The sequence below is a fragment of the Hemitrygon akajei genome, chromosome 5 (assembly GCF_048418815.1).
Source record: "Hemitrygon akajei chromosome 5, sHemAka1.3, whole genome shotgun sequence".
NCBI lineage: Eukaryota > Metazoa > Chordata > Chondrichthyes > Myliobatiformes > Dasyatidae > Hemitrygon > Hemitrygon akajei.
In genome coordinates, this window is record NC_133128.1 from 142,244,726 (window position 1) to 142,263,533 (window position 18,808).

Sequence of the window (18,808 nt, forward strand, 5' to 3'; positions counted from 1 at the left end):
ACTATGCCTGTACTTGCTGGAGATAAGAAGAATAAGGAGGGATCTCACTGAAACGTATCAAATATTGAAAGGCCCAGATGGAGTGGATGTGGAGAGGATGTTTCCTATTATGGGGGAAACTAGGGCCAGAGGAAACAGCCTCAGAATACAAAGAAATCCCCTTAGAACAGAGTTGAGGAGGAATTTCTTTAGCTAGAGAGAGGGTGGTGAATCTGTGGAACTCATTGCCAAAGACGGCTATGAAAGCGAAGTCATTGGATTAATAGGTTTGAGAGGGATGATAAAAGAGCCATGATGAATGGTTGAGCAGTCAGTGGTTGAATGGGCTAATTCTGCTCCTATTTCTTATGGTGAAATGCTGCAGATTCCATTTACTTTAACTCCTTTGAGTTGAAGTTACATAAAGCAAAAGCAGAATTGGTGCCAATTAAGTTGTTTGACAGGAGAGCCATACTAAGTCTTCTACAATAAATATAAGTATTTAGAAATATTTTGTCATATTTATATTGTTGTTGAAGGCACACCAATGGTTATACATCATTAGGAGTTTGAAGAGATTTGGTCTACCACCAATGAATCTAGCAGATTTATACAATTATGTGGTGGAGAGCATTTGCACTGGTTGCATCACCATTTAGTATGAAGGCTCCAATGCACAGGGTCAAAAGAGGATGCAGAGGATTGTAGACGTTAGCCACATCATGGGGACAAGCTGTGTAGAAATTAATTCCTGAATGAATAAAAATGTTTAAGAGCAGTTTAAGCAGAAATTCAGGAGAGCAAAAAAGCATGAGATGGTTTGACATACAGGGTTAAAGATAATGTAAGAGATTCTGCAGTTATCTTAACAGTAAAAGGGTGACACATTTGAGACATTCAAACCAGGATAGGATCTCTACTGTGAATAAGAGGGTACTGACAAGCATGGTGGAACAGAGGGATCTGGGAGGATAAGTTCACAGTTCATTGAAAGCAGCACCAGAAATAGACAGGGTGGTGAAAAAGGCTTCAAGCATGCTGGCTTTCATCAGTCAAGACACTGAGTTTATGAGCAGAGACATTATGTTTCTGTTAAGTTGTTGGTGAGACTGCACTTGAGAGTATTGTGTGCAGTTTTGGCCACCCTGTTATAGAAAAGACACTGTCAAGCCGGAGAGGATGCAGAAGAGGTTTACAAAGATATTGCCTGGGCTAGAAGTCCTATGTTATAGAAAGAGATTGGCCCTGCTATATCTTTACTCCTTTAAACATAGGAGAATGAGAGGTGACCTCATAGAAGTTTATAAAATAATGAGGCGTATGGTTAAGGTTTATGCTCTAGTTTTACTCCCAGGGTTCGGGAATCCAAAGCTGGAGGTCACAGATACAAGCTAAGAGGGGAGAAATTTAAAAGAGACTTAAAGGGTAACTTATTTTAAAACCCAGTGAGTTGTGAGTACATGGAATCAGCTGCCAGAGGAAGTGGTCAAGGTGGGTACAATTGCAACATTTAAAACACACTTGAATAGCTTCATGGACAGGACATGTTTAGAGGGTTTTAGGCTGCATGTGGGCAACTGGGATTAGCAGGGAGGGTACTGTGGTTGGCACGCTGAAAGACCTATTTCTGTCTGTATTATTCTATTACACTCGGCCCTCCTTATCCGTGGGGGATTGGTTCCAGGACCCCCTGCAGATACCAAAAAATGCAGATGCTCAAATCCCTTATTTAACCTGTTTCAGTGCAGTGGTCTTTAGGGCCCAGCAGAACCCCGGACCTTGTTTAACCTGTCTCAGTGTGGTGGACTTTAGGACCCAGCGCAGCTCTGAATCTGCAGTGTTTCTGTTCACGAAAATAATCACGATCACAATTGAAAATCAAGTGGAAGCAATAAAGCGATCAGAAAGAGATGAAACGACATCGGTCATTGGAAAAGCATTAGGCTACAGTTGGTCAACGATCAGAACAATTTTAATGGATAAAGTGAGAATAATGAAGCATGCGAAAGGCCCTGCCCCAGTGAAAGCCACAATTATTACTAAGCAACGCAGTGGTTTCATTATTGAAATACATACATTTCTTAAGTGCTTTATATGCATAGAAAGGTAAAATATATACTATATACTAGGACAAACGTTTGACTAACTGACACTAAATAATACCGGATGTACCTGTTCCGACTTCAAATCCAACTTAAAGGTGGACTCAGGAATGGAACTCATTCATAAACTGGGGACCGCCTGTACTTTTAAATCATCTCTAGATTACTTATAATACCTAATACAATGGTATTATAATGCTATGTAAATAGTTGTTATACTGTATTGTTTAGGGAATAATGGCAAGAAAAAATAGTCTGTACATGGTCAAACAACGAGTGCTGGAGTTTTCCTGATCCACAGTTGGTTGAAACTGCGTATGTGGAACCCGCGGATAAGGAGGGCCCACTGTACTCTATGATTTTTAACTAGTAGATTTCCAACTGTATTTATTACTTATACATTAAGACTTGGTGTTGACGCTTCCACCAGATTAGTCATAGTCGAACAACTTTTTTTGGCATCTATTCTGGTTTTCCATTATGCAATTTCAACTTGAAGGAATTAAAATAACCTGAATCTGCAGTATTTCATTATTCATGCTGTTATTAGTTTATTTTTATCATGCATATTTCATTGTAGTAACATTAACTTAAGCAGGCTATTGAAATAATATAGATATTATTTTTCCACTTAACAACCCTTTGCTTTGATGCACTCAGTTAACTCATATATATATATATACTACTGCCAGCTATTATCTGAATAAAGAACACTCACAGAAAACTCATTTAGTCTTCTAATTCCAACTTCAAAACTGATTAGCTAATGAAAAGCATTAATCCTGGCATGCCAACCCCTTTAAAAAAATAAAGACCAGACTGATTCATGTCAAGATAAGGGTTCCTTTCACTAATGAACGTCACCTTCAGATAAGGACTGCATTAAAATAGAAGTTTTACAAGTGAGATTATGTTGCCATCTAATCATAACAGCTAAGTATACAAGGGGGAAAATACAATTTTTAAAAGTACTATTATGTAATGAAGTGAATTTCTCCTATTTATGGTTAGTAACACATACAAAATGCTGGAATTCAGCAGGCAGTTAACATCTATGTAAATATTTATGGAAAGGAATAAACAATCGATGTTTTGGGTTGTGACTGTTCATCAGGACTGGAAAGGAAGGGGGAAGAAGCCAGAATAGGAAAGTGGGGGGAGAGGAAGGAGTACAAGCCAGAAGCTGACAGGTGAAGCCAGGTGAGGGGGAAAGGTAAGTGGATGGAATGATGTTAGAAGCTAGGAGGTGATGGGGCAAAAGGTAAAGTGTTGAAGGAGGAATGTGATAGATGAGAAGAGTGAACCATGTGAGAAAGGGAAGGAGAAGGGGCATCAGAGGGAGGTGAAAGGCAGGTGAGGAGAAGGGGGAAGAGAAGAACTAGAATGGGGAATGGAAAAACACTAATTCCATTGGTGGGAGTGACCCTGTTTCCATCTTGCTTGTCATATTAATTTGCTGAACTACTTTGACCTACCTGCTAACTGCCTCCAGCCCTAGCATAAGCACTCATCTTCTGTAAGGCCACATTGCAGCTCTCCAGATTCTATATCGAATTGAAGAGTTTTACGTAACTCACTTTCTCAATCTGTATCAGAACTAGTATCTGGTGTAATCACCCATCTGTGACATTAGTTCATCTTTTCTCTCTTCAGTAACATAGCCTGATTGACTTGAAATTCATTATTGGCCTGCATTTCTCATCTTTCGTATTTTCTCATTTCAGTTTTAAAATGCCTTTATTTATGTTACTTTGCTCTAACTGCCCTCATTAATTTATCAACCAGAATACATCAACAATATACTGTTGGAAATCATAACCTTGCTCTATCAGAGATATTACATTAAAAACAAAAATAGGAGCAGGAGTGGCTATTTGGCCTGTCGAGCCTGCAATACCATTCAACAAGATCATGGCTAGATTTGGCCGTGAACTCAGCTCTATCTAACTACCTTAATTCCTCTTCCATTCAAAAATGTACGTGTCTTGAATGTATTTAATAAGGTAGCCTCTATTGCTTCCCTGGGTAGAGAATTTCACTACTCTCTGTTTTCCTTTGCTTTGTCCAGCTCTCTCCCATCTTCACTGCAATTTGTTTATTTCTTTTTCCCAGTTCTGACAAGGGGCCTTTGACATTAAATGTTAACTTTGTTACTTGTTTTACAAATCTTGTTTGACCTGTTGAATGTTTCCTGTCAATTCTGATTTAATTTTGGTGTCTGCAGATATTTTGATTTTTATAATTACCCTTTGTTCATCACTGCTGATATTGTGATAAGCCAAATGTGAAAAGTAATTAAACAATAAGCAATATAATCAAAAGGCAGAACATACATGTAGCATGCATGTAGTACTTCAGGAAGACACATACTATTTTACAAACAATGAAATACTTTTTGAAGCAGTGATTATTCCATTACAAGAAAGTAGGCATCCTATTTGCACACAGGATCATCTCCTAAACAGCAATATAATGACATGTCAATGTATTTCACTGATGTTGATTAAGCTGCCAGTATTAATAAGGGATAATTTCAAAATATTGCCATGGCATCTTTACGTCCAACTGAAGTAACCAAACAGCGTGTGGTTTAGTGCCTCAGTCCAAAAAGTGCGTTGTCAACCACACAGCACTTCCTGTTTAATGCACAATTATGTTAGAAGATATTTAGAAGCAGGAATCTCTGTTATAGACTTGAACAGAAATAGACACATTCAGATGAACGCAAGTCCAGTTTCTGATGTACGTAATCTCTGTTACCAATTTAACAGTCAAATATGTTAGAGGGAACGATGAGATATAATTAAAACATATCTGCCCACAATATACTGTATAATTTCCAATGTTTGCAATCCAATGATGCTTTCAATACACTACAAATGCGAATTGTTTTCAAGTTCATTAAGGTAGTCCAGATTGCGCAGTGATTGAGCACGACGATTTTGTTAATCTCAGATCTGGCAACCAAATTCTGACCTTTGGAACAAGTGGCTTCCTTTTAATGGGCTTAAGTGAAAAATTCACAGCATAACATTAGCCCAGTTAGGACACTTGAAGTTCAATACAATGGCAATCAAGAATATTAATAAGGTACGTAGAGGAGGCCGCATCGGTACCACTGGACACAATAGATGACCCCAGCAGATTTGCAGGTGAAGTGTTGCCTCACCTGGAAGGACTGTTTGGGGCTCTGAGTGGAGATGACGGAGTAGGTGTACAGGCGGGTGTAGCACTTAGGCTGGTTGCAGGGATAAGTTCCAGGAGGGAGATTAGTGAGGAGGAATGAATGGGCAAGGGAATCACAGAGGGAGCAATTCCTGGGGGAGGGGGAGGGGGGAGGTAAAGACATGTTTAGTGGTAGGATCCCTTTCGAGATTGTGGAGGATAATGTGTTGGATGCGGAGGCTGATGGGGTGGGAGGTAAGGACAAGAGGGGCTCTATCAGTATCTCAGTGGCGGGAGGCTGGGGTGAGCACAGATGTAAGGGAAATGGAGGAGATGTGGGTGAGGGCAGCATCAATATTAGGAGGGAAACCTCATTCTTTAAAGGAGGGCACGTCTGATGTCCTGGAATGGAAAGCTGCATTCTGTTTTTGTATCATTTTGCTTTGTGCTAGCTAAGGAACCTGCCAGTAGAGAATTTTCTCCTCAATTTCCCTGACTTCCGATGTAACAGATTTTCTGGTGTAACACTGTCACATACCTCAGTGATTTCAAGCATAGTTAGAATCAACTCACTCCTGGAATTTAGCTCTTCCTCCCATATTTATACTGAGACTAAACAGAGGACTGGAGGTAAAGGGTCCAGGTGGAAGCTAAATTGAGCGCTGATAAGGAGATGATTAATTGCTGACTGTTGAGAGCACTGACAACACTTTGCTAATAATTGAGCGCAGGCTAATGAGAAAGCAATAAGCAGACTGTGGAGCTGTCCTATTTACATTACAATTCAGAGCAAGGATAATCTGTCCATGCTTCAAGTCGCAATAATATGAATAAATACTAATATTATTCAAGTGGCATAGACAGAGGCAGAGTGATAATGGCGCTAAACTGCAACTCCTTCATGTTCATCTATGAAAACAGCTGAATTTCTACCTTGGATGTCTCTCCTTTTCCCTTTGAGGGTGCATGTGGTTCTACTGAACACCCTGACCTGGAGTTACACTCAAACTTTCATTCTTTGTGGTGGCAGGACCCACTCTCAGGGGCTTGTGATCGGCTGTTTTTCAATATCCCCAGGATACACGATATCCCTGATTTTCAAGTCACAGAACTCAGAGAAAAAAGTGACGCGACAGACTTTTAACACCATAAATCATTGAGTTGATTTGCTATGTCTCCCCTCTTGCTGTAAAAGGGACATCCTTTTTCCCTTTATTAGGGAGAGAGAGAGAGAGAGAGCCTGTGGCATATCAAATTGTCGGGTAACAATTAGTTTATGTTGTACTACAGATCATGGTCTTTATTGGGAACCTTGCTATTGCATGCTTGGTGGGTGGAGGGTGCTGATGCTTTTTAATGGGTGGGTGGGGGTGGGTCAATGCTTTGCTGCCACTTTTGCATGGGAGTGGGGGGGTCTTTGGGGTTCTAAAGTTATAAAAGTCATTCATTCTTTGGGGCACTCTTCTGCTTTCATGGATGTCTGCAAAGAAAAAGAATTTCAGGATGTATATTGTACACCTTTCTCCAATATTAAATGGAACTACTGAGCTATTGAAATTATTCACCTTTCAAATTTTTTTGCCAAAAGATCAAGGACCTATGCTATTCTGGCATTTAATTATGGTCAAAATGCTGAAATAGGACAAAATCAATACTATGTTTAAAATCTTGTGGTGCATATTGTAGAGTTTGTTAGAAGAATGACCCACTTTAACTGGTAACTATACACAAATTATGATGGGAAATGATGTGATGCACTCTGTTCACACATGACTGCATGGTCAAAGATCCGAGCAATCACATCGTCAAGTTCACCAATGACACGACAGTGGAGGGGCTCATCACCAACAATGATGAGATGGTCCACCGAGAGGAAGAGCTTAAGGCCTGGGGCCAGGCAAATCACCTTTTCCTTAATGTCAGCAAAACAAAGGAGATGATTATCGGCTTCAAGAGAACTCACATCCCCTTTCATATTGGCGGCACAGCAGTGGAAACCGAGCAGTTTCAAACTCCTGGGAGTGCACATCTTGTACAACTTGTCATGATCCCAGAGCACATCCTACAGAGTCAGTTAAGCTCACCAGTGCCTCTACTTTTTGTGGAGGCTGAAGACAGCTGGACTATGCACGTTCATACTCATGTCATTCCACACATATGCAGCAGAGTGCACCCTAACAAGCTGCATTGCTTCTTGGTATGAAAACTGTGGCAGACAGGAAGACTCTACAAAAGGTAGTCAAAACTGTCCAGCGCTTCACTGGCACCAGTCTACCTGTTATCAAGGACATATATACAGAAAGATGTTGGAAAAGGGATAATAACATTATTAAGGATCTTGCCCACCCTGCTCATGTACTGTTTGTCCCACTCCTATCAGGGAGGAGCCTACATAGCAACCATGCCAGGACAACCAGACTCAAAATCAGTTACTTTCCCCAAGCAGTAAGGCTGATCAACACCTCCACCCACTAACCCACCCTCCCATGCCCTCCAGCTACCACTGATTTATTATTTCCTATCAGTCAACTTATGTACCACCTAGCATCACTTTATGGACATACAATCTATCTATGTATATAAACTATCTTGCGTATTGATACTTATTGTGTTTTAAAATTTTTATTGTGTTCTTTATCTTTTGTGGTATTTTTGTGATGCAAAATAGCAATTACTTTGTTCAGGTTGAACAACAGGTTGACAGTGTTGTTAAGGCGGCATACGGTGTGTTGGCCTTCATCAGTTGTTAGACTGAGTTCATAAGCCGTGAGGAAATGCTACAGTTATCTGAGGTCCCACTTGGAGTACTATATCAGTTCTGGTCACCTCACTACAGGAGGGATGTGGATACTATAGAGGGAGTACAGAGGAGATTTACAAGGTTATTACCTGGATTGGAGAGTATGCTTTATGAGAATAGATTGCGTGAACCTGGCCTTTTCTCCTTGGATTGATGGAGGATGAGAGGTGACCTGATAGAAGTGTATAAGATGATGAGAGGCATTGATTGTGTGGATAGCCACAGGCTTTTTCCCAGGGCTGAAATGGCTAACATGAGAGGGCACAGTTTTAAGGTGCTTGGAAGTAGGGACAGAGGAAATGTCAGGGATAAGTTTTTTTTTATGCAGAGGGTGATGAGTGCGTGGAATGGGGTGGTGGAGGCGGATACGATAGGGTCTTTTAAGAGACTCCTGGATAGGTACATGGAGCTTAGAAAAATAGGGAGCTACGCAGTAAGGAAATTCCAGGCAGTTTCTAGAGTAGGTTACATGGTTGGCACAACACTGTGGGCTGAAGGGCCTATAATGTGCTATAGATTTCTATGATTTCTATGTTTCCTTTACACTTGTGTTCAGGAAATGACATTAAACAGTCTTGAATCTTAGAAAGATTTGTTAAACTTATGTACTTCATTATTGCCCAGTTGCTCTGAAAAATTGATAACAAGGTTGCTTGTTGGCTGCTGTAGGTCAAGAGTAGTAGGAACTAAAACTTAAAAGTAAACCAGTGAAGTTGTGTTTTTATGACTTAGGGAAAAAATGATCATAAAAATAGCTCATGGTGCCATCTTTTCTCTTGACTTTAAATATGATTCAAATTCTTATTGGACTATTAATCATTTTCTGTATGATTAATCCAAGCTTTCAGTTTACTAGTCCAATCTTGGAATCCATATGCTACAGGAAAGCACTTCTACATATTATAAACATGAAGAGCAAAGGCATATAACTCAGATTAAACATTAAAAAACTGAACCAAAGAGTCAAGATCGTCTGGAAGTAAACAGTTAACAAGGTGGCCATTTTTATGAAAGCCATTTGTTTCTGCTAAGAATTATTATTCCTGTAAATCAAGGTTAGTAATTAAATAGTATATGCAAGTGCAACCAAAAGTTGTCTTTTTTAAAGTAAGACCTGTATAGGTCAACCACAGAAGCAATGAAGCACTTGAAAGCACTTCCCTAATAGGGTCTCTAGCTAAACTAAAGCATTTCAACGAAAGCAAAATACAAAAATATCCCTGCTGCGGGAAGAAAACTGTTTCCAACATGACATGAGTAAATTTGATTTGTTATATAAAACTTTGTACTTCAATGCAATATTACCTGTCTTTCTGAGTGGGAAGTCATCTTTGGGATCATACATCCCTAGGACTGTTTGATTGTATGAGGCAGACATGCTGCTTTGAGGTGGAGAACTCTGGTCTAATGAACCATGTTGGGTTTTTCTGCAACAAAAAGAAACCATGGGAAAGAATCAGATTAAAATTCATGTAAAATAAGTTGGAACAGCTGGTTGAATTACATATGAATTATAGTAATAGGAAAATATCAACTGGCTTAGAACAGAACTCTATAGTACAGTAAAGGCCCCTTGGACAACATTCCCATGTCGATCTTTTAACCTACTTCAAGATCAATCTAACCTTTCCTTCCCAAATAGCCCTACATTTCTCTTTGATCCATGTGCCTATCTAAGACTCTGTCAAATGTCTTTAAATGCATCTGCTGTTATCACTACTCACATCAATGCGTTCCATGCACTTAACGCTCTGTGTTTAAAAACAACCCTACCTCACTTTCCTAATACTGTCCTCCGATCACTCTACAATTTTCCCCTCCTATATTAGCCAATGGCACCCTGGGGAAAAAGGCTCCGGCTGTCCACTCTATCTATGCCTCTTATCATCTTATACAGCTATTATGTCACCTCTCATTCTCCTTCACTCCAGAGTGAAAAGCCCTAGCTTGTTCAACCTAGTCTCATAAAACATGCTCTCTAATCTAGGGAGCATCCTGGCAAATCTCCTCTGCACCCTCTCTAGGGTTCACATCCTTCCTATAATGAGGTGACCAGAACTAAACACAATACTCCAAGTACGATCCAAAAGAGTTTTATAGAGCTACAAACAGCAGGGGTCCCAGAACAAACCTTCATGGAAAACCACTAGTCACTGACTTCCAGGCAGAATAAGCTCTATCTACTACTACTTCTATCTTCAGTAGATGAGCCAATTCTGAATCCACGCAGCTAAGTATCCATGAATTCCATGTCTCCTGACAAAATGAATGAGTCTGCCATGGGTACCTTGTTGAATGTCTTATTAAAACTCCATATATACCACATGCATCACTCTACCTTCATCAACTTGTTTTGTCAGCTCCTTGAAAAGGTCAATCAGACCTTTTGTAACCTGCCCCTCACAAAGCCATACTGACTATCACTAATCAGACTATGCTTCTCCATATGTTTGCAAATCCTGACATTAAGAATCCTCTCCAATAGTTTGCCTACTGCTGATGTAAGACTCACTGGCTATAATTCCCAGGGTTACCCTTATTACCTTTCTTGGATTTAACATGTCACTTAAAAGTTATTATAACTATCAAATGTGCCACAACAGATGTAATTTTAATTTGAAAATGCACAGAAATTGCAAGTTTTTGACAAACATGACAAATATCAGAAAATTTGTAGTTCCTAACAACTCTTCCAGATGTATTGCAGCTTCTTCCAGAGCACTAGAGCAGATGATTTGCCATTTAATTCCCAAAGATTGCTATGTTAATTAACTTTAACAGATAATTTTAACAAAATACTTCAAAGCCAATATTAATATTAAAGAGCTGAGCAGCCTAATACAGGCCACTCAGCCTATCAAACCTATCTCACCTTTCATCACCCCGTTCTTTTATCATAGCCATGTGTTTACTTTTGAGTTATCCACTTCCTTTTGAAAATTACAGTAGAATTTATTTTGGATCGTGAAGCCCAGGTTAACTGTGATCCTCTGATTGCTAACCAGTCCACAATAAAGTAAGAATAAACACATAACATAGGAAAAAAAAGGAGGTAAAGGCCTTTTGGCCCTGTGTGCTTCCTTCTGCCATTCAGTAAGATCAAGGCTGATCAGCTACTTCAGAAACACCTTCCTACACTAATCTCTTAACAGTTAAGAATCTAACAATCAAAAGCTCATGTAGTTTCTGCTCCAAAGTTCTTTCCAGAAAGTGTTGTTAGAAGCACATATCTATATCTATAAGCACATATCTGGGAACAGACTCAGCAACTATGCTCCACTGAGATGTTTGCAGATATTTGCATTCTGGAGGTTTACATGAGCTATGGCTTTTTTCAAATAGGTGGCTTGGTGTGTAATTATACCTCAGTCAGGCAAAAGAAAATGGGAAAAAATCATTTTATTCTAGCTTTGGACCTACTTGCCATAGTAGCTGAAGTTGGACTATTGTTACTTGATCAAATATCTAGTATAGCAACAATTCAGAATTGTGCTCTGTACTCTTGAGATTAAAGTAGTGATAACAAATACAAATAAATTCTTCAGAGATGGACAACTAAATTTAAAAGAAACACCTTAAATGTCCCGAGTCATTGCTCAAAACCTGCTATATGAAAAGCAGATGCATCAGTGGTTGTGCTATCACTTCAGGGCATTTAAGCAAGTGCCTGGCTGTCTTTTGAAATGACCCAGCAAAGCAATTACTTGAAGAACTAATTAGTACTGGCTAGTAAATACTAGCTTCACCATAAATGCCCACTTTATTAAAACTTTATCATTTAAAATTATTGCATTTCCTTCAAAGGTCACAGGACATCACAAATTGCTTTGTACCTAACAAAGGACTTTATCGTACAAGGACCAGGAAAGCTGTTCCTTTTCATAGCTTATTCCTTTTGAGAGGTTTCATTGATACAGAATGCATGGAACCAGCACTGCAATCATTCAAAGGACTGCAAAATATATATGTAGCTGTATACTCATTGTACAGTTAAGGTCAACATTGTCATTTGAGTTTTACTGACACTTAAAGTTCAAGAGGAAACTGAAATTATTCTGGATAAGTAATTTCATTCCTTATTCACATGGAAACTACAATACTTACTCAGTCCATTGAAATCTTGAATATTTCAAATATCACTTAAGATGTCCTAGTGAGACAATCATATTCTATTTTCTCTTTCCCAATTCTCCCACTCTGACCTATTTGTGGCTTCCTGCATTGTTGCACTGAAGCTTATTGAAAGCTTGAGGAACAACACTTCATCTTCTATCAGGGCACTTAGGGGCTTTCTGGACTCTATATTGAATTCTCCATCGAGGTAACTTGCCTTTTTCATTGTTTGCATTGGAACTGGCTATTTCTGCCTGTCATTTTGTCTCAGTTGTTTTCCTTTTCCTACTAGTATAGAGTCGCTGGTAGTATGTTCCATAGCCTTGCTGTTAACATATTGTACACACACAGAAAAGTAAGTCTGCTTTCAGTATTATTATTAACTTGTTTGGTCTCATACTTTCAGTGATATTCCCTTTGTTGGGAAGATTGGGTATAATTAACTAATTTCTCTCTTTCTCAGTGCTGATGAAGGGTCCCACATCCAAAATGTGAAAAAGATCCTCTTCCCACAGATGTTCCCTGACCTAGTGAAAGATTCCAGCATTTTCTGTTTTACCCCTGGAATACAAGAGCTCCTCTAATTCTGAATTCATCACAAATGTTATCATTCCATCTGTGGTAGCTGTCTTTTCAGGTGCCAAGACCCAAGCTTCAGAAATTCTATCCCAAAAACTCATTCCTCCTTTAAAACACTCTAAAATGGAGCATTTTGAACAAACATTGTGGGTTGGAATCGTATTTGCTCAATAAGGTACTGCACCCGTGAAAGATCTTGCTATGCTGAAGAAGTTACATTCAAGCAGGTTTTAGGGTTAGTTAATGTTTCAGAACAATCACATCATTATATTGTCTTTTTCCAATCACAGCAAGGCCGACTCTGATTCTCCCACCAACCATCTACACCAGATGTAATTAATGTAGCCAATTAACTAGCAGTGGGAGGAAGTTGGAACGCCTGGGGAAAAGGCATGCAGTCAAAGGGAGAACATGCAAACTTCATATAGACAGCCTAGAGATCAGGAACAAAGAAAGGTCACCAGAATGATGAAGCAGCAGCACTAACTTCTGGGCTACTGTGCAATCTTTAATATAGTTTTAGAGTCATAGACTGAAGGGTCTGTTTCTGTGCTGTAGTACTCTATCTAGTCCATGCTGAACTGTTATTCTGCCTAGTCTCATTGACACGCACCTGGAACGTAGACTTCCACACCCCTCCCATCCATGTACCTATCTAAATATCTCTTAAATGTTGAAATCCAACCCACACCTACCACTTTCATTGGCAGCTCATTCCAACCTCTCACCACTCTCTGGGTGAAGATCCCCCTCAGGTTCCCTCTTGTTCTTGTCTCATCCAACCTTTAGTGGAAAAAGCCTGCTTGAATTTACCCTATCTATATTCCTCAAAAATTTGTATACCTCTATGAAATCTCTCATTCTTCTATGTTCCAGGGAATAAAGTCCAAATCTTTCTACTTTTCCCTATAACTCATGTCCTCAAGTCCTGGCAACATTCTTCTAAATTTTTTCTGCACTCTTTCAATCTTATTGGTATTTTTCCTGTGACTAGGTGACCATACAACAGCACACAATCCTCCAAGTTAAACCTCCGAACCTCTTCTACAACTTCAATATAACATCCCAACTTACACAATTGTACTGAATACTATGGCTTCCAAGATTGTACATTTTTGCTTTTAGTCAAAAACCTAAGTGAATCACCTCTTTCAAGAAGCAGCTTTCCCTTCTTATTTTATAAAGAATTTTTCAAAAGAAAATAATAAAATTCATTTTTAAAGAGCAAGTAAATATTGCACACTGAAAACAAAATGAATTGGTGTAATTCAGCAATGAAGTCAATTTCAAAAACTAAATAATTTCAGAGGTCCTTACACACCAAATATAAAAGCCATACACACTTGACTCAGGTATTTGGTAATGTCTATTTTAATCAATTTATTTGTCAGTGACCAGTACATTTCAGGTAAAGATATACATGGTAGCATATCTATGTTTGAGCTGGAAAAAAAAATTTAATCCATTTTAAAAATAAATATTTATGAAACACTACTTTGAACTATGGATCTTTTAAGGAAAAGTAGCAAATTTAGTTATGTATCTTCTGAATTTTACCATTGCTAATAATCTGTTAGTCTACTTATACAAACTTTTGTTCCTTACCAGGTACCTTCTATTTCCACAGGCAACATATAGTAGAAATTTGCAGACAAGAGATTTATAGCACTCAGTTATTATGAGGAAACTAATACTGATTAAGGTACAGAAACTCAACAATAGGCAGAAAAACTGATGTATTATTAAGGAATACACATTTTTTTTACTATTGATAGTTTCCATCTGTTTTAAAGGAAATGGGGATGAGCACTGCCTATGCCCTGTCTTTCAAAACCCTCTCAATTTACGAAACATTCCTTTGTAATGGATAATTGCTTATACTACCTTGTTTATTTAATTAAAAAAAAAATTATATTACCTTGTTACGTAAGAAAGGTGAGAGGGAAGGCAGTAAACTACAAATTTGGTTTCACATCTGTTGGACCTAGATTTCTTATGTCCATGATTAAGATGGCATGGCTAAAAATCATGACAATTTTCAGTCGATCAGCTAGATCTAACATATCTGACAAACTAGATTTTTTTTTAAGGCAGTACACCAACAGTCTTTTATGTCATTAATATGGACTTACCAAAGCATCTGATAAGGAAGTGTTGTGAAAATTGAAATTAGTGGAACAAAACTCATTAACCTGCCTGGATAGGAAACTGGCTAAGTGGCAGGGAACAAATGGAGGTAAGTGGGCAAGCACAGGATGTATGAGCATTTGGTGTAGCATATTTTTATTAGGGATGGTCAACATGGTTTTGTGAGGGCAGGTAATGCCTCATGAGATTGATTACCTTTTATGAGGAAGTGACCAGAACAAATTGATGAAGGCAGAATCGTGGATGTGGTGTATATAGAATTTAGTAAGGTATTTGACAAGTTCTCCCATGGCAGTCACATGCAGGAAGTCATAAGGCATGGGATCCATGGAAACTTGGTAATGTGGATTTGGAATTGGCTAATCCAGACAAGGCAGAGGGTGGTATAAATGGAGCATATCTGCATGGAGGTTATGTAGATACCTTAAGGCTGTTATAGCCAGGGATGGTAATGGGGACAAACTCCTCATACCTATTAAATGCCCCCAATGGAGTGCACCTCAAATAGCCCCTGACAACCAAGTCCAGCTCCCAGCCTTCCTGTGTGGCTTAGCTACTAAGCCCGGCAGAACTATTTCTACTGATAGGAGAAGGGGCAAAGGCGGGTTACTGGCACCTTAAAACCAGTCACTTCCGGCAGATGGGGCTCATCAGCCATGGTTGGCAACTCATCTAGGAGAATGAAAACTCTGATCTCAAACCTCAGTTGCCTTGCAACTATACACACCCATGGCAAAGGCTTTGGGAGTAAGCCCCAAAGGAAAAATCCGGAGCTGCAGTCCTTAAGGGAGTCCTACATTGAGTTCAATGTTGACTGGCAACTCCTGCAATGCTGCTAGTATCTAACAGTTTAGGTGTCTGCCGTTCCTTTGGGTTCCTCAGATACATGGGCAACAGCTTGCTCTCCATATTGTACTGCCCAGGCTTGCATATCTGGACAGCTGGGATGCAATATCCATGGTCAACTCTGACCAATGGAGGCCCTCACTCATCATCTGCATGGAGGGTGGTGACTAGTGGTGTTCCATGGGGATCTGTTCAGGGACCCCTGCTCTTTGTGATTTTCAGAAATGATTTAGATAAGGAAGAGGAAGGGTGGGTTAGTAAGTTTACAGATGATATGAAGCTTGGTGGTGTTGTGGATAGTGTAGAATGTCATAGGCTACAAAGGGACATAGATAGGATACAGAGCTACTCTGAGAAGTGGCAGAGTTCAATCTGGAAAAGCGTGAAGTGATACACTTTGGTAGGACACATTTGAAGGCAGAATATCAAGTCAAGTCAAGTCAACTTTTATTGTCATTTCGACCATAACTGCTGGTACAATGCATAGTAAAAATTAGACATTTTTCAGAACCATGGTGTTAAATGACACAGTACAAAAAACTAGACTGAACTACGTAATAAAAAAAAACAGAGTAAGCTACACTAGACTACAGACCTACACTGGACTTCATAAAGTGCACAAAAACAGTGCAGGCATTACAATAAATAATAAACAGGATAGTAGGGCAAGGTGTCAGTCCAGGCTTCGGGTATTGAGGAGTCTGATAGCTTGGGGGAAGAAACGGTTACATAGTCTGGTTGTGAGAGCCCAAATGCTTCGGAGCCTTTTCCCAGACTGCAGGAGGGAGAAGAGATTGTATGAGGTGTGCATGGGGTCCTTCATAATGCTGTTTCCTTTGCGGATGCAGCGTGTAGTGTAAATGTCCGTGATGGCAGGAAGAGAGACCCCGATGATCTTCTCAGCTGACCTCACTATCCGCTGCAGGGTCTTGCGATCCCAGATGGTGCAATTTCCAAACCAGGCAGTGATGCAGTTGTTCAGGATGCTCTCAATACAAGCCCTGTAGAATGTGATGAGGATGGGGGGTGGGAGATGGACTTTCCTCAGCCTTCGCAAAAAGTAGAGACGCTGCTGGGCTTTCTCTGCTATGGAGCTGGTGTTGAGGGACCAGGTAAGATTCTCCGTCAGGTGAACACCAAGGAATTTGGTGCTCTTTACGATCTCTACCGAGGAGCCATCGATGTTCAGTGGGGAGTGGTCGCTCCGTGCCCTCCTGAAGTCAACAACCATCTCTTTTGTTCACATTAAGAGACAGGTTGTTGGCTCTGCACCAGTCCGTTAGCCGCTGCACCTCCTCTCTGTAAGCTGACTCGTCGTTCTTGCTGATGAGACCCACCACGGTCGTGTCATCGGCGAACTTGATGATATGGTTTGAGCTGTGTGTTGCAGCGCAGTCGTGGTTGGTTACACGGTTAAAGGCAGAATTCATGGTAGTGTGAAGGAATAGAGGGATCTTGGGATGCAGCTCCATAGATCCCTCAAAGTTGCAGTGCAATTTGATAGTGTGGTTAAGAAGGTATATGGCCTTCAATAAATCAGGTGATTGAATTCAACAGCTATGTGTTAATGTTGCAGCTCTAAAAAAACTCTGCTGAGACCACATTTGGAAGTACTGTTGCAACCATTTCTGGTTGCCTCGACACAGGAAAAATATAGAAGCATTAGAGAGGGTTCAGGGGAGATTTACCAGGACATTGCCTGGATTAGAAAACATATCTTTTGAAGAATGTTTTTTTTAAGGCAAGTTTGATTAATCTTGGGCGTTTCTCTTTGGCATGGAGGATGAGAGGCGAATTGGTAGACAAATATAAGATGATAAGAAACACAGATAGGGTGGAGAGGCCTTATTCCCCTAGGGTGGCAACAACCAATACCAGAGGACATTCTTTTAAGGTGAGTAAAGAGAAGTCAAGGGGGGTGTCAGAGGTTGGTTTTCTTTTACACAGAGAACGGTAAGTGCATGGAATGTTAAGTGCAGAGTGGGGCAATAGAAGTTGATACTTTATGGACATTTAAGAGACTCTTAAGATAGGCAAATGGATTAAAGAAATTTGGACGGTTATGGGCTGTGTAGGAGTGAAGGGTTAGACTGATCGAGGAGTAAGTTAAAAGGTTAGCACAACACTGTGGGCTGAAGGGACTGTTCTGTGCTATGCTCTATCAAGTGCATGATTAAGATAAATAAAAACTAAGTCAATTGGAAAGATTCCATTACCTACCTACCCCTCCCTAGAATAATTACAAATAGTAGAGTAAAATCAACATAAAATTCCTTTGCCTCTTTATTCACAAGCTTGGAATCCCCACTGACATTAATGGATTCCTGGGTTTCCTGATACTACACAAAATAAAATTCAGCAGCTGAGAGAAGTGACAATAGAAATCAACACAGTAAGTTCTCAAACTGTTGCCTTCAGTGTGTGAAAAAATTATGATTTACTGAACATACGGTGGCTGAAAGCTGGAAATTTTGATTGGAACTGATTCCAACCAGCAAGATTTTCTCCTTCATGGGAAAAAGTTTCCTCACTGACAATTTTCAGAAAACTGTAAGATAGTGGAAGGGTTAAAAATTACTTCAGATTAAGGTTCTTGACTTCTAAAATTATAATATTGCTCCAGAATTCTGATCATTAAAGGCTACAAGGATCAAGACTGTAAACATCATTCACTTGTTAATAATGGTCATGCTTTTTCAATCTTCCATATCTTTCATGGAAAGATGAATCCTTCATGGATATGAATTTACTATGTCCAATAGAGATCCATTTATGGATACAAAATATTTTACAAGCTGAAGAAAATGCTAATTACATGCTAATCTTCATAAAAAAATAGCTATTAATCAGAAAATTAAGCTTACATTATAGTCTGCTCCCAATAGTTTTGTGACTAAATGCTTAGTCTACAACTGGAGAGCTGTTAATGGCTGTGAACTACACTACCAACAAAAAAAATATAGCAAACTGAGTAAAAAAAAATCCATAAAAGGCACAATTATTGACAGTCACACCTCTGATAACTTATTATAGCTAAATACCAATATAGATTTGCAGACAGTCTGTAAGACACGGC

At 39.5% G+C, this 18,808-nt stretch overlaps 1 protein-coding gene across 11 annotated transcripts in view; it reads right to left on the reverse strand.

Annotated features, from left to right (window-relative positions):
* The window catches only part of hdac4 (histone deacetylase 4), a 436,407-nt gene that overhangs the window by 163,437 nt on the left and 254,162 nt on the right, over positions 1-18,808 (reverse strand). For all 11 annotated transcript variants that reach the window (XM_073046732.1, XM_073046730.1, XM_073046731.1 and 8 more), the window contains one exon: positions 9,352-9,473. In XM_073046732.1, the coding sequence (XP_072902833.1) occupies positions 9,352-9,473 (122 nt within the window). The remainder of the gene's footprint in view (positions 1-9,351; positions 9,474-18,808) is intronic.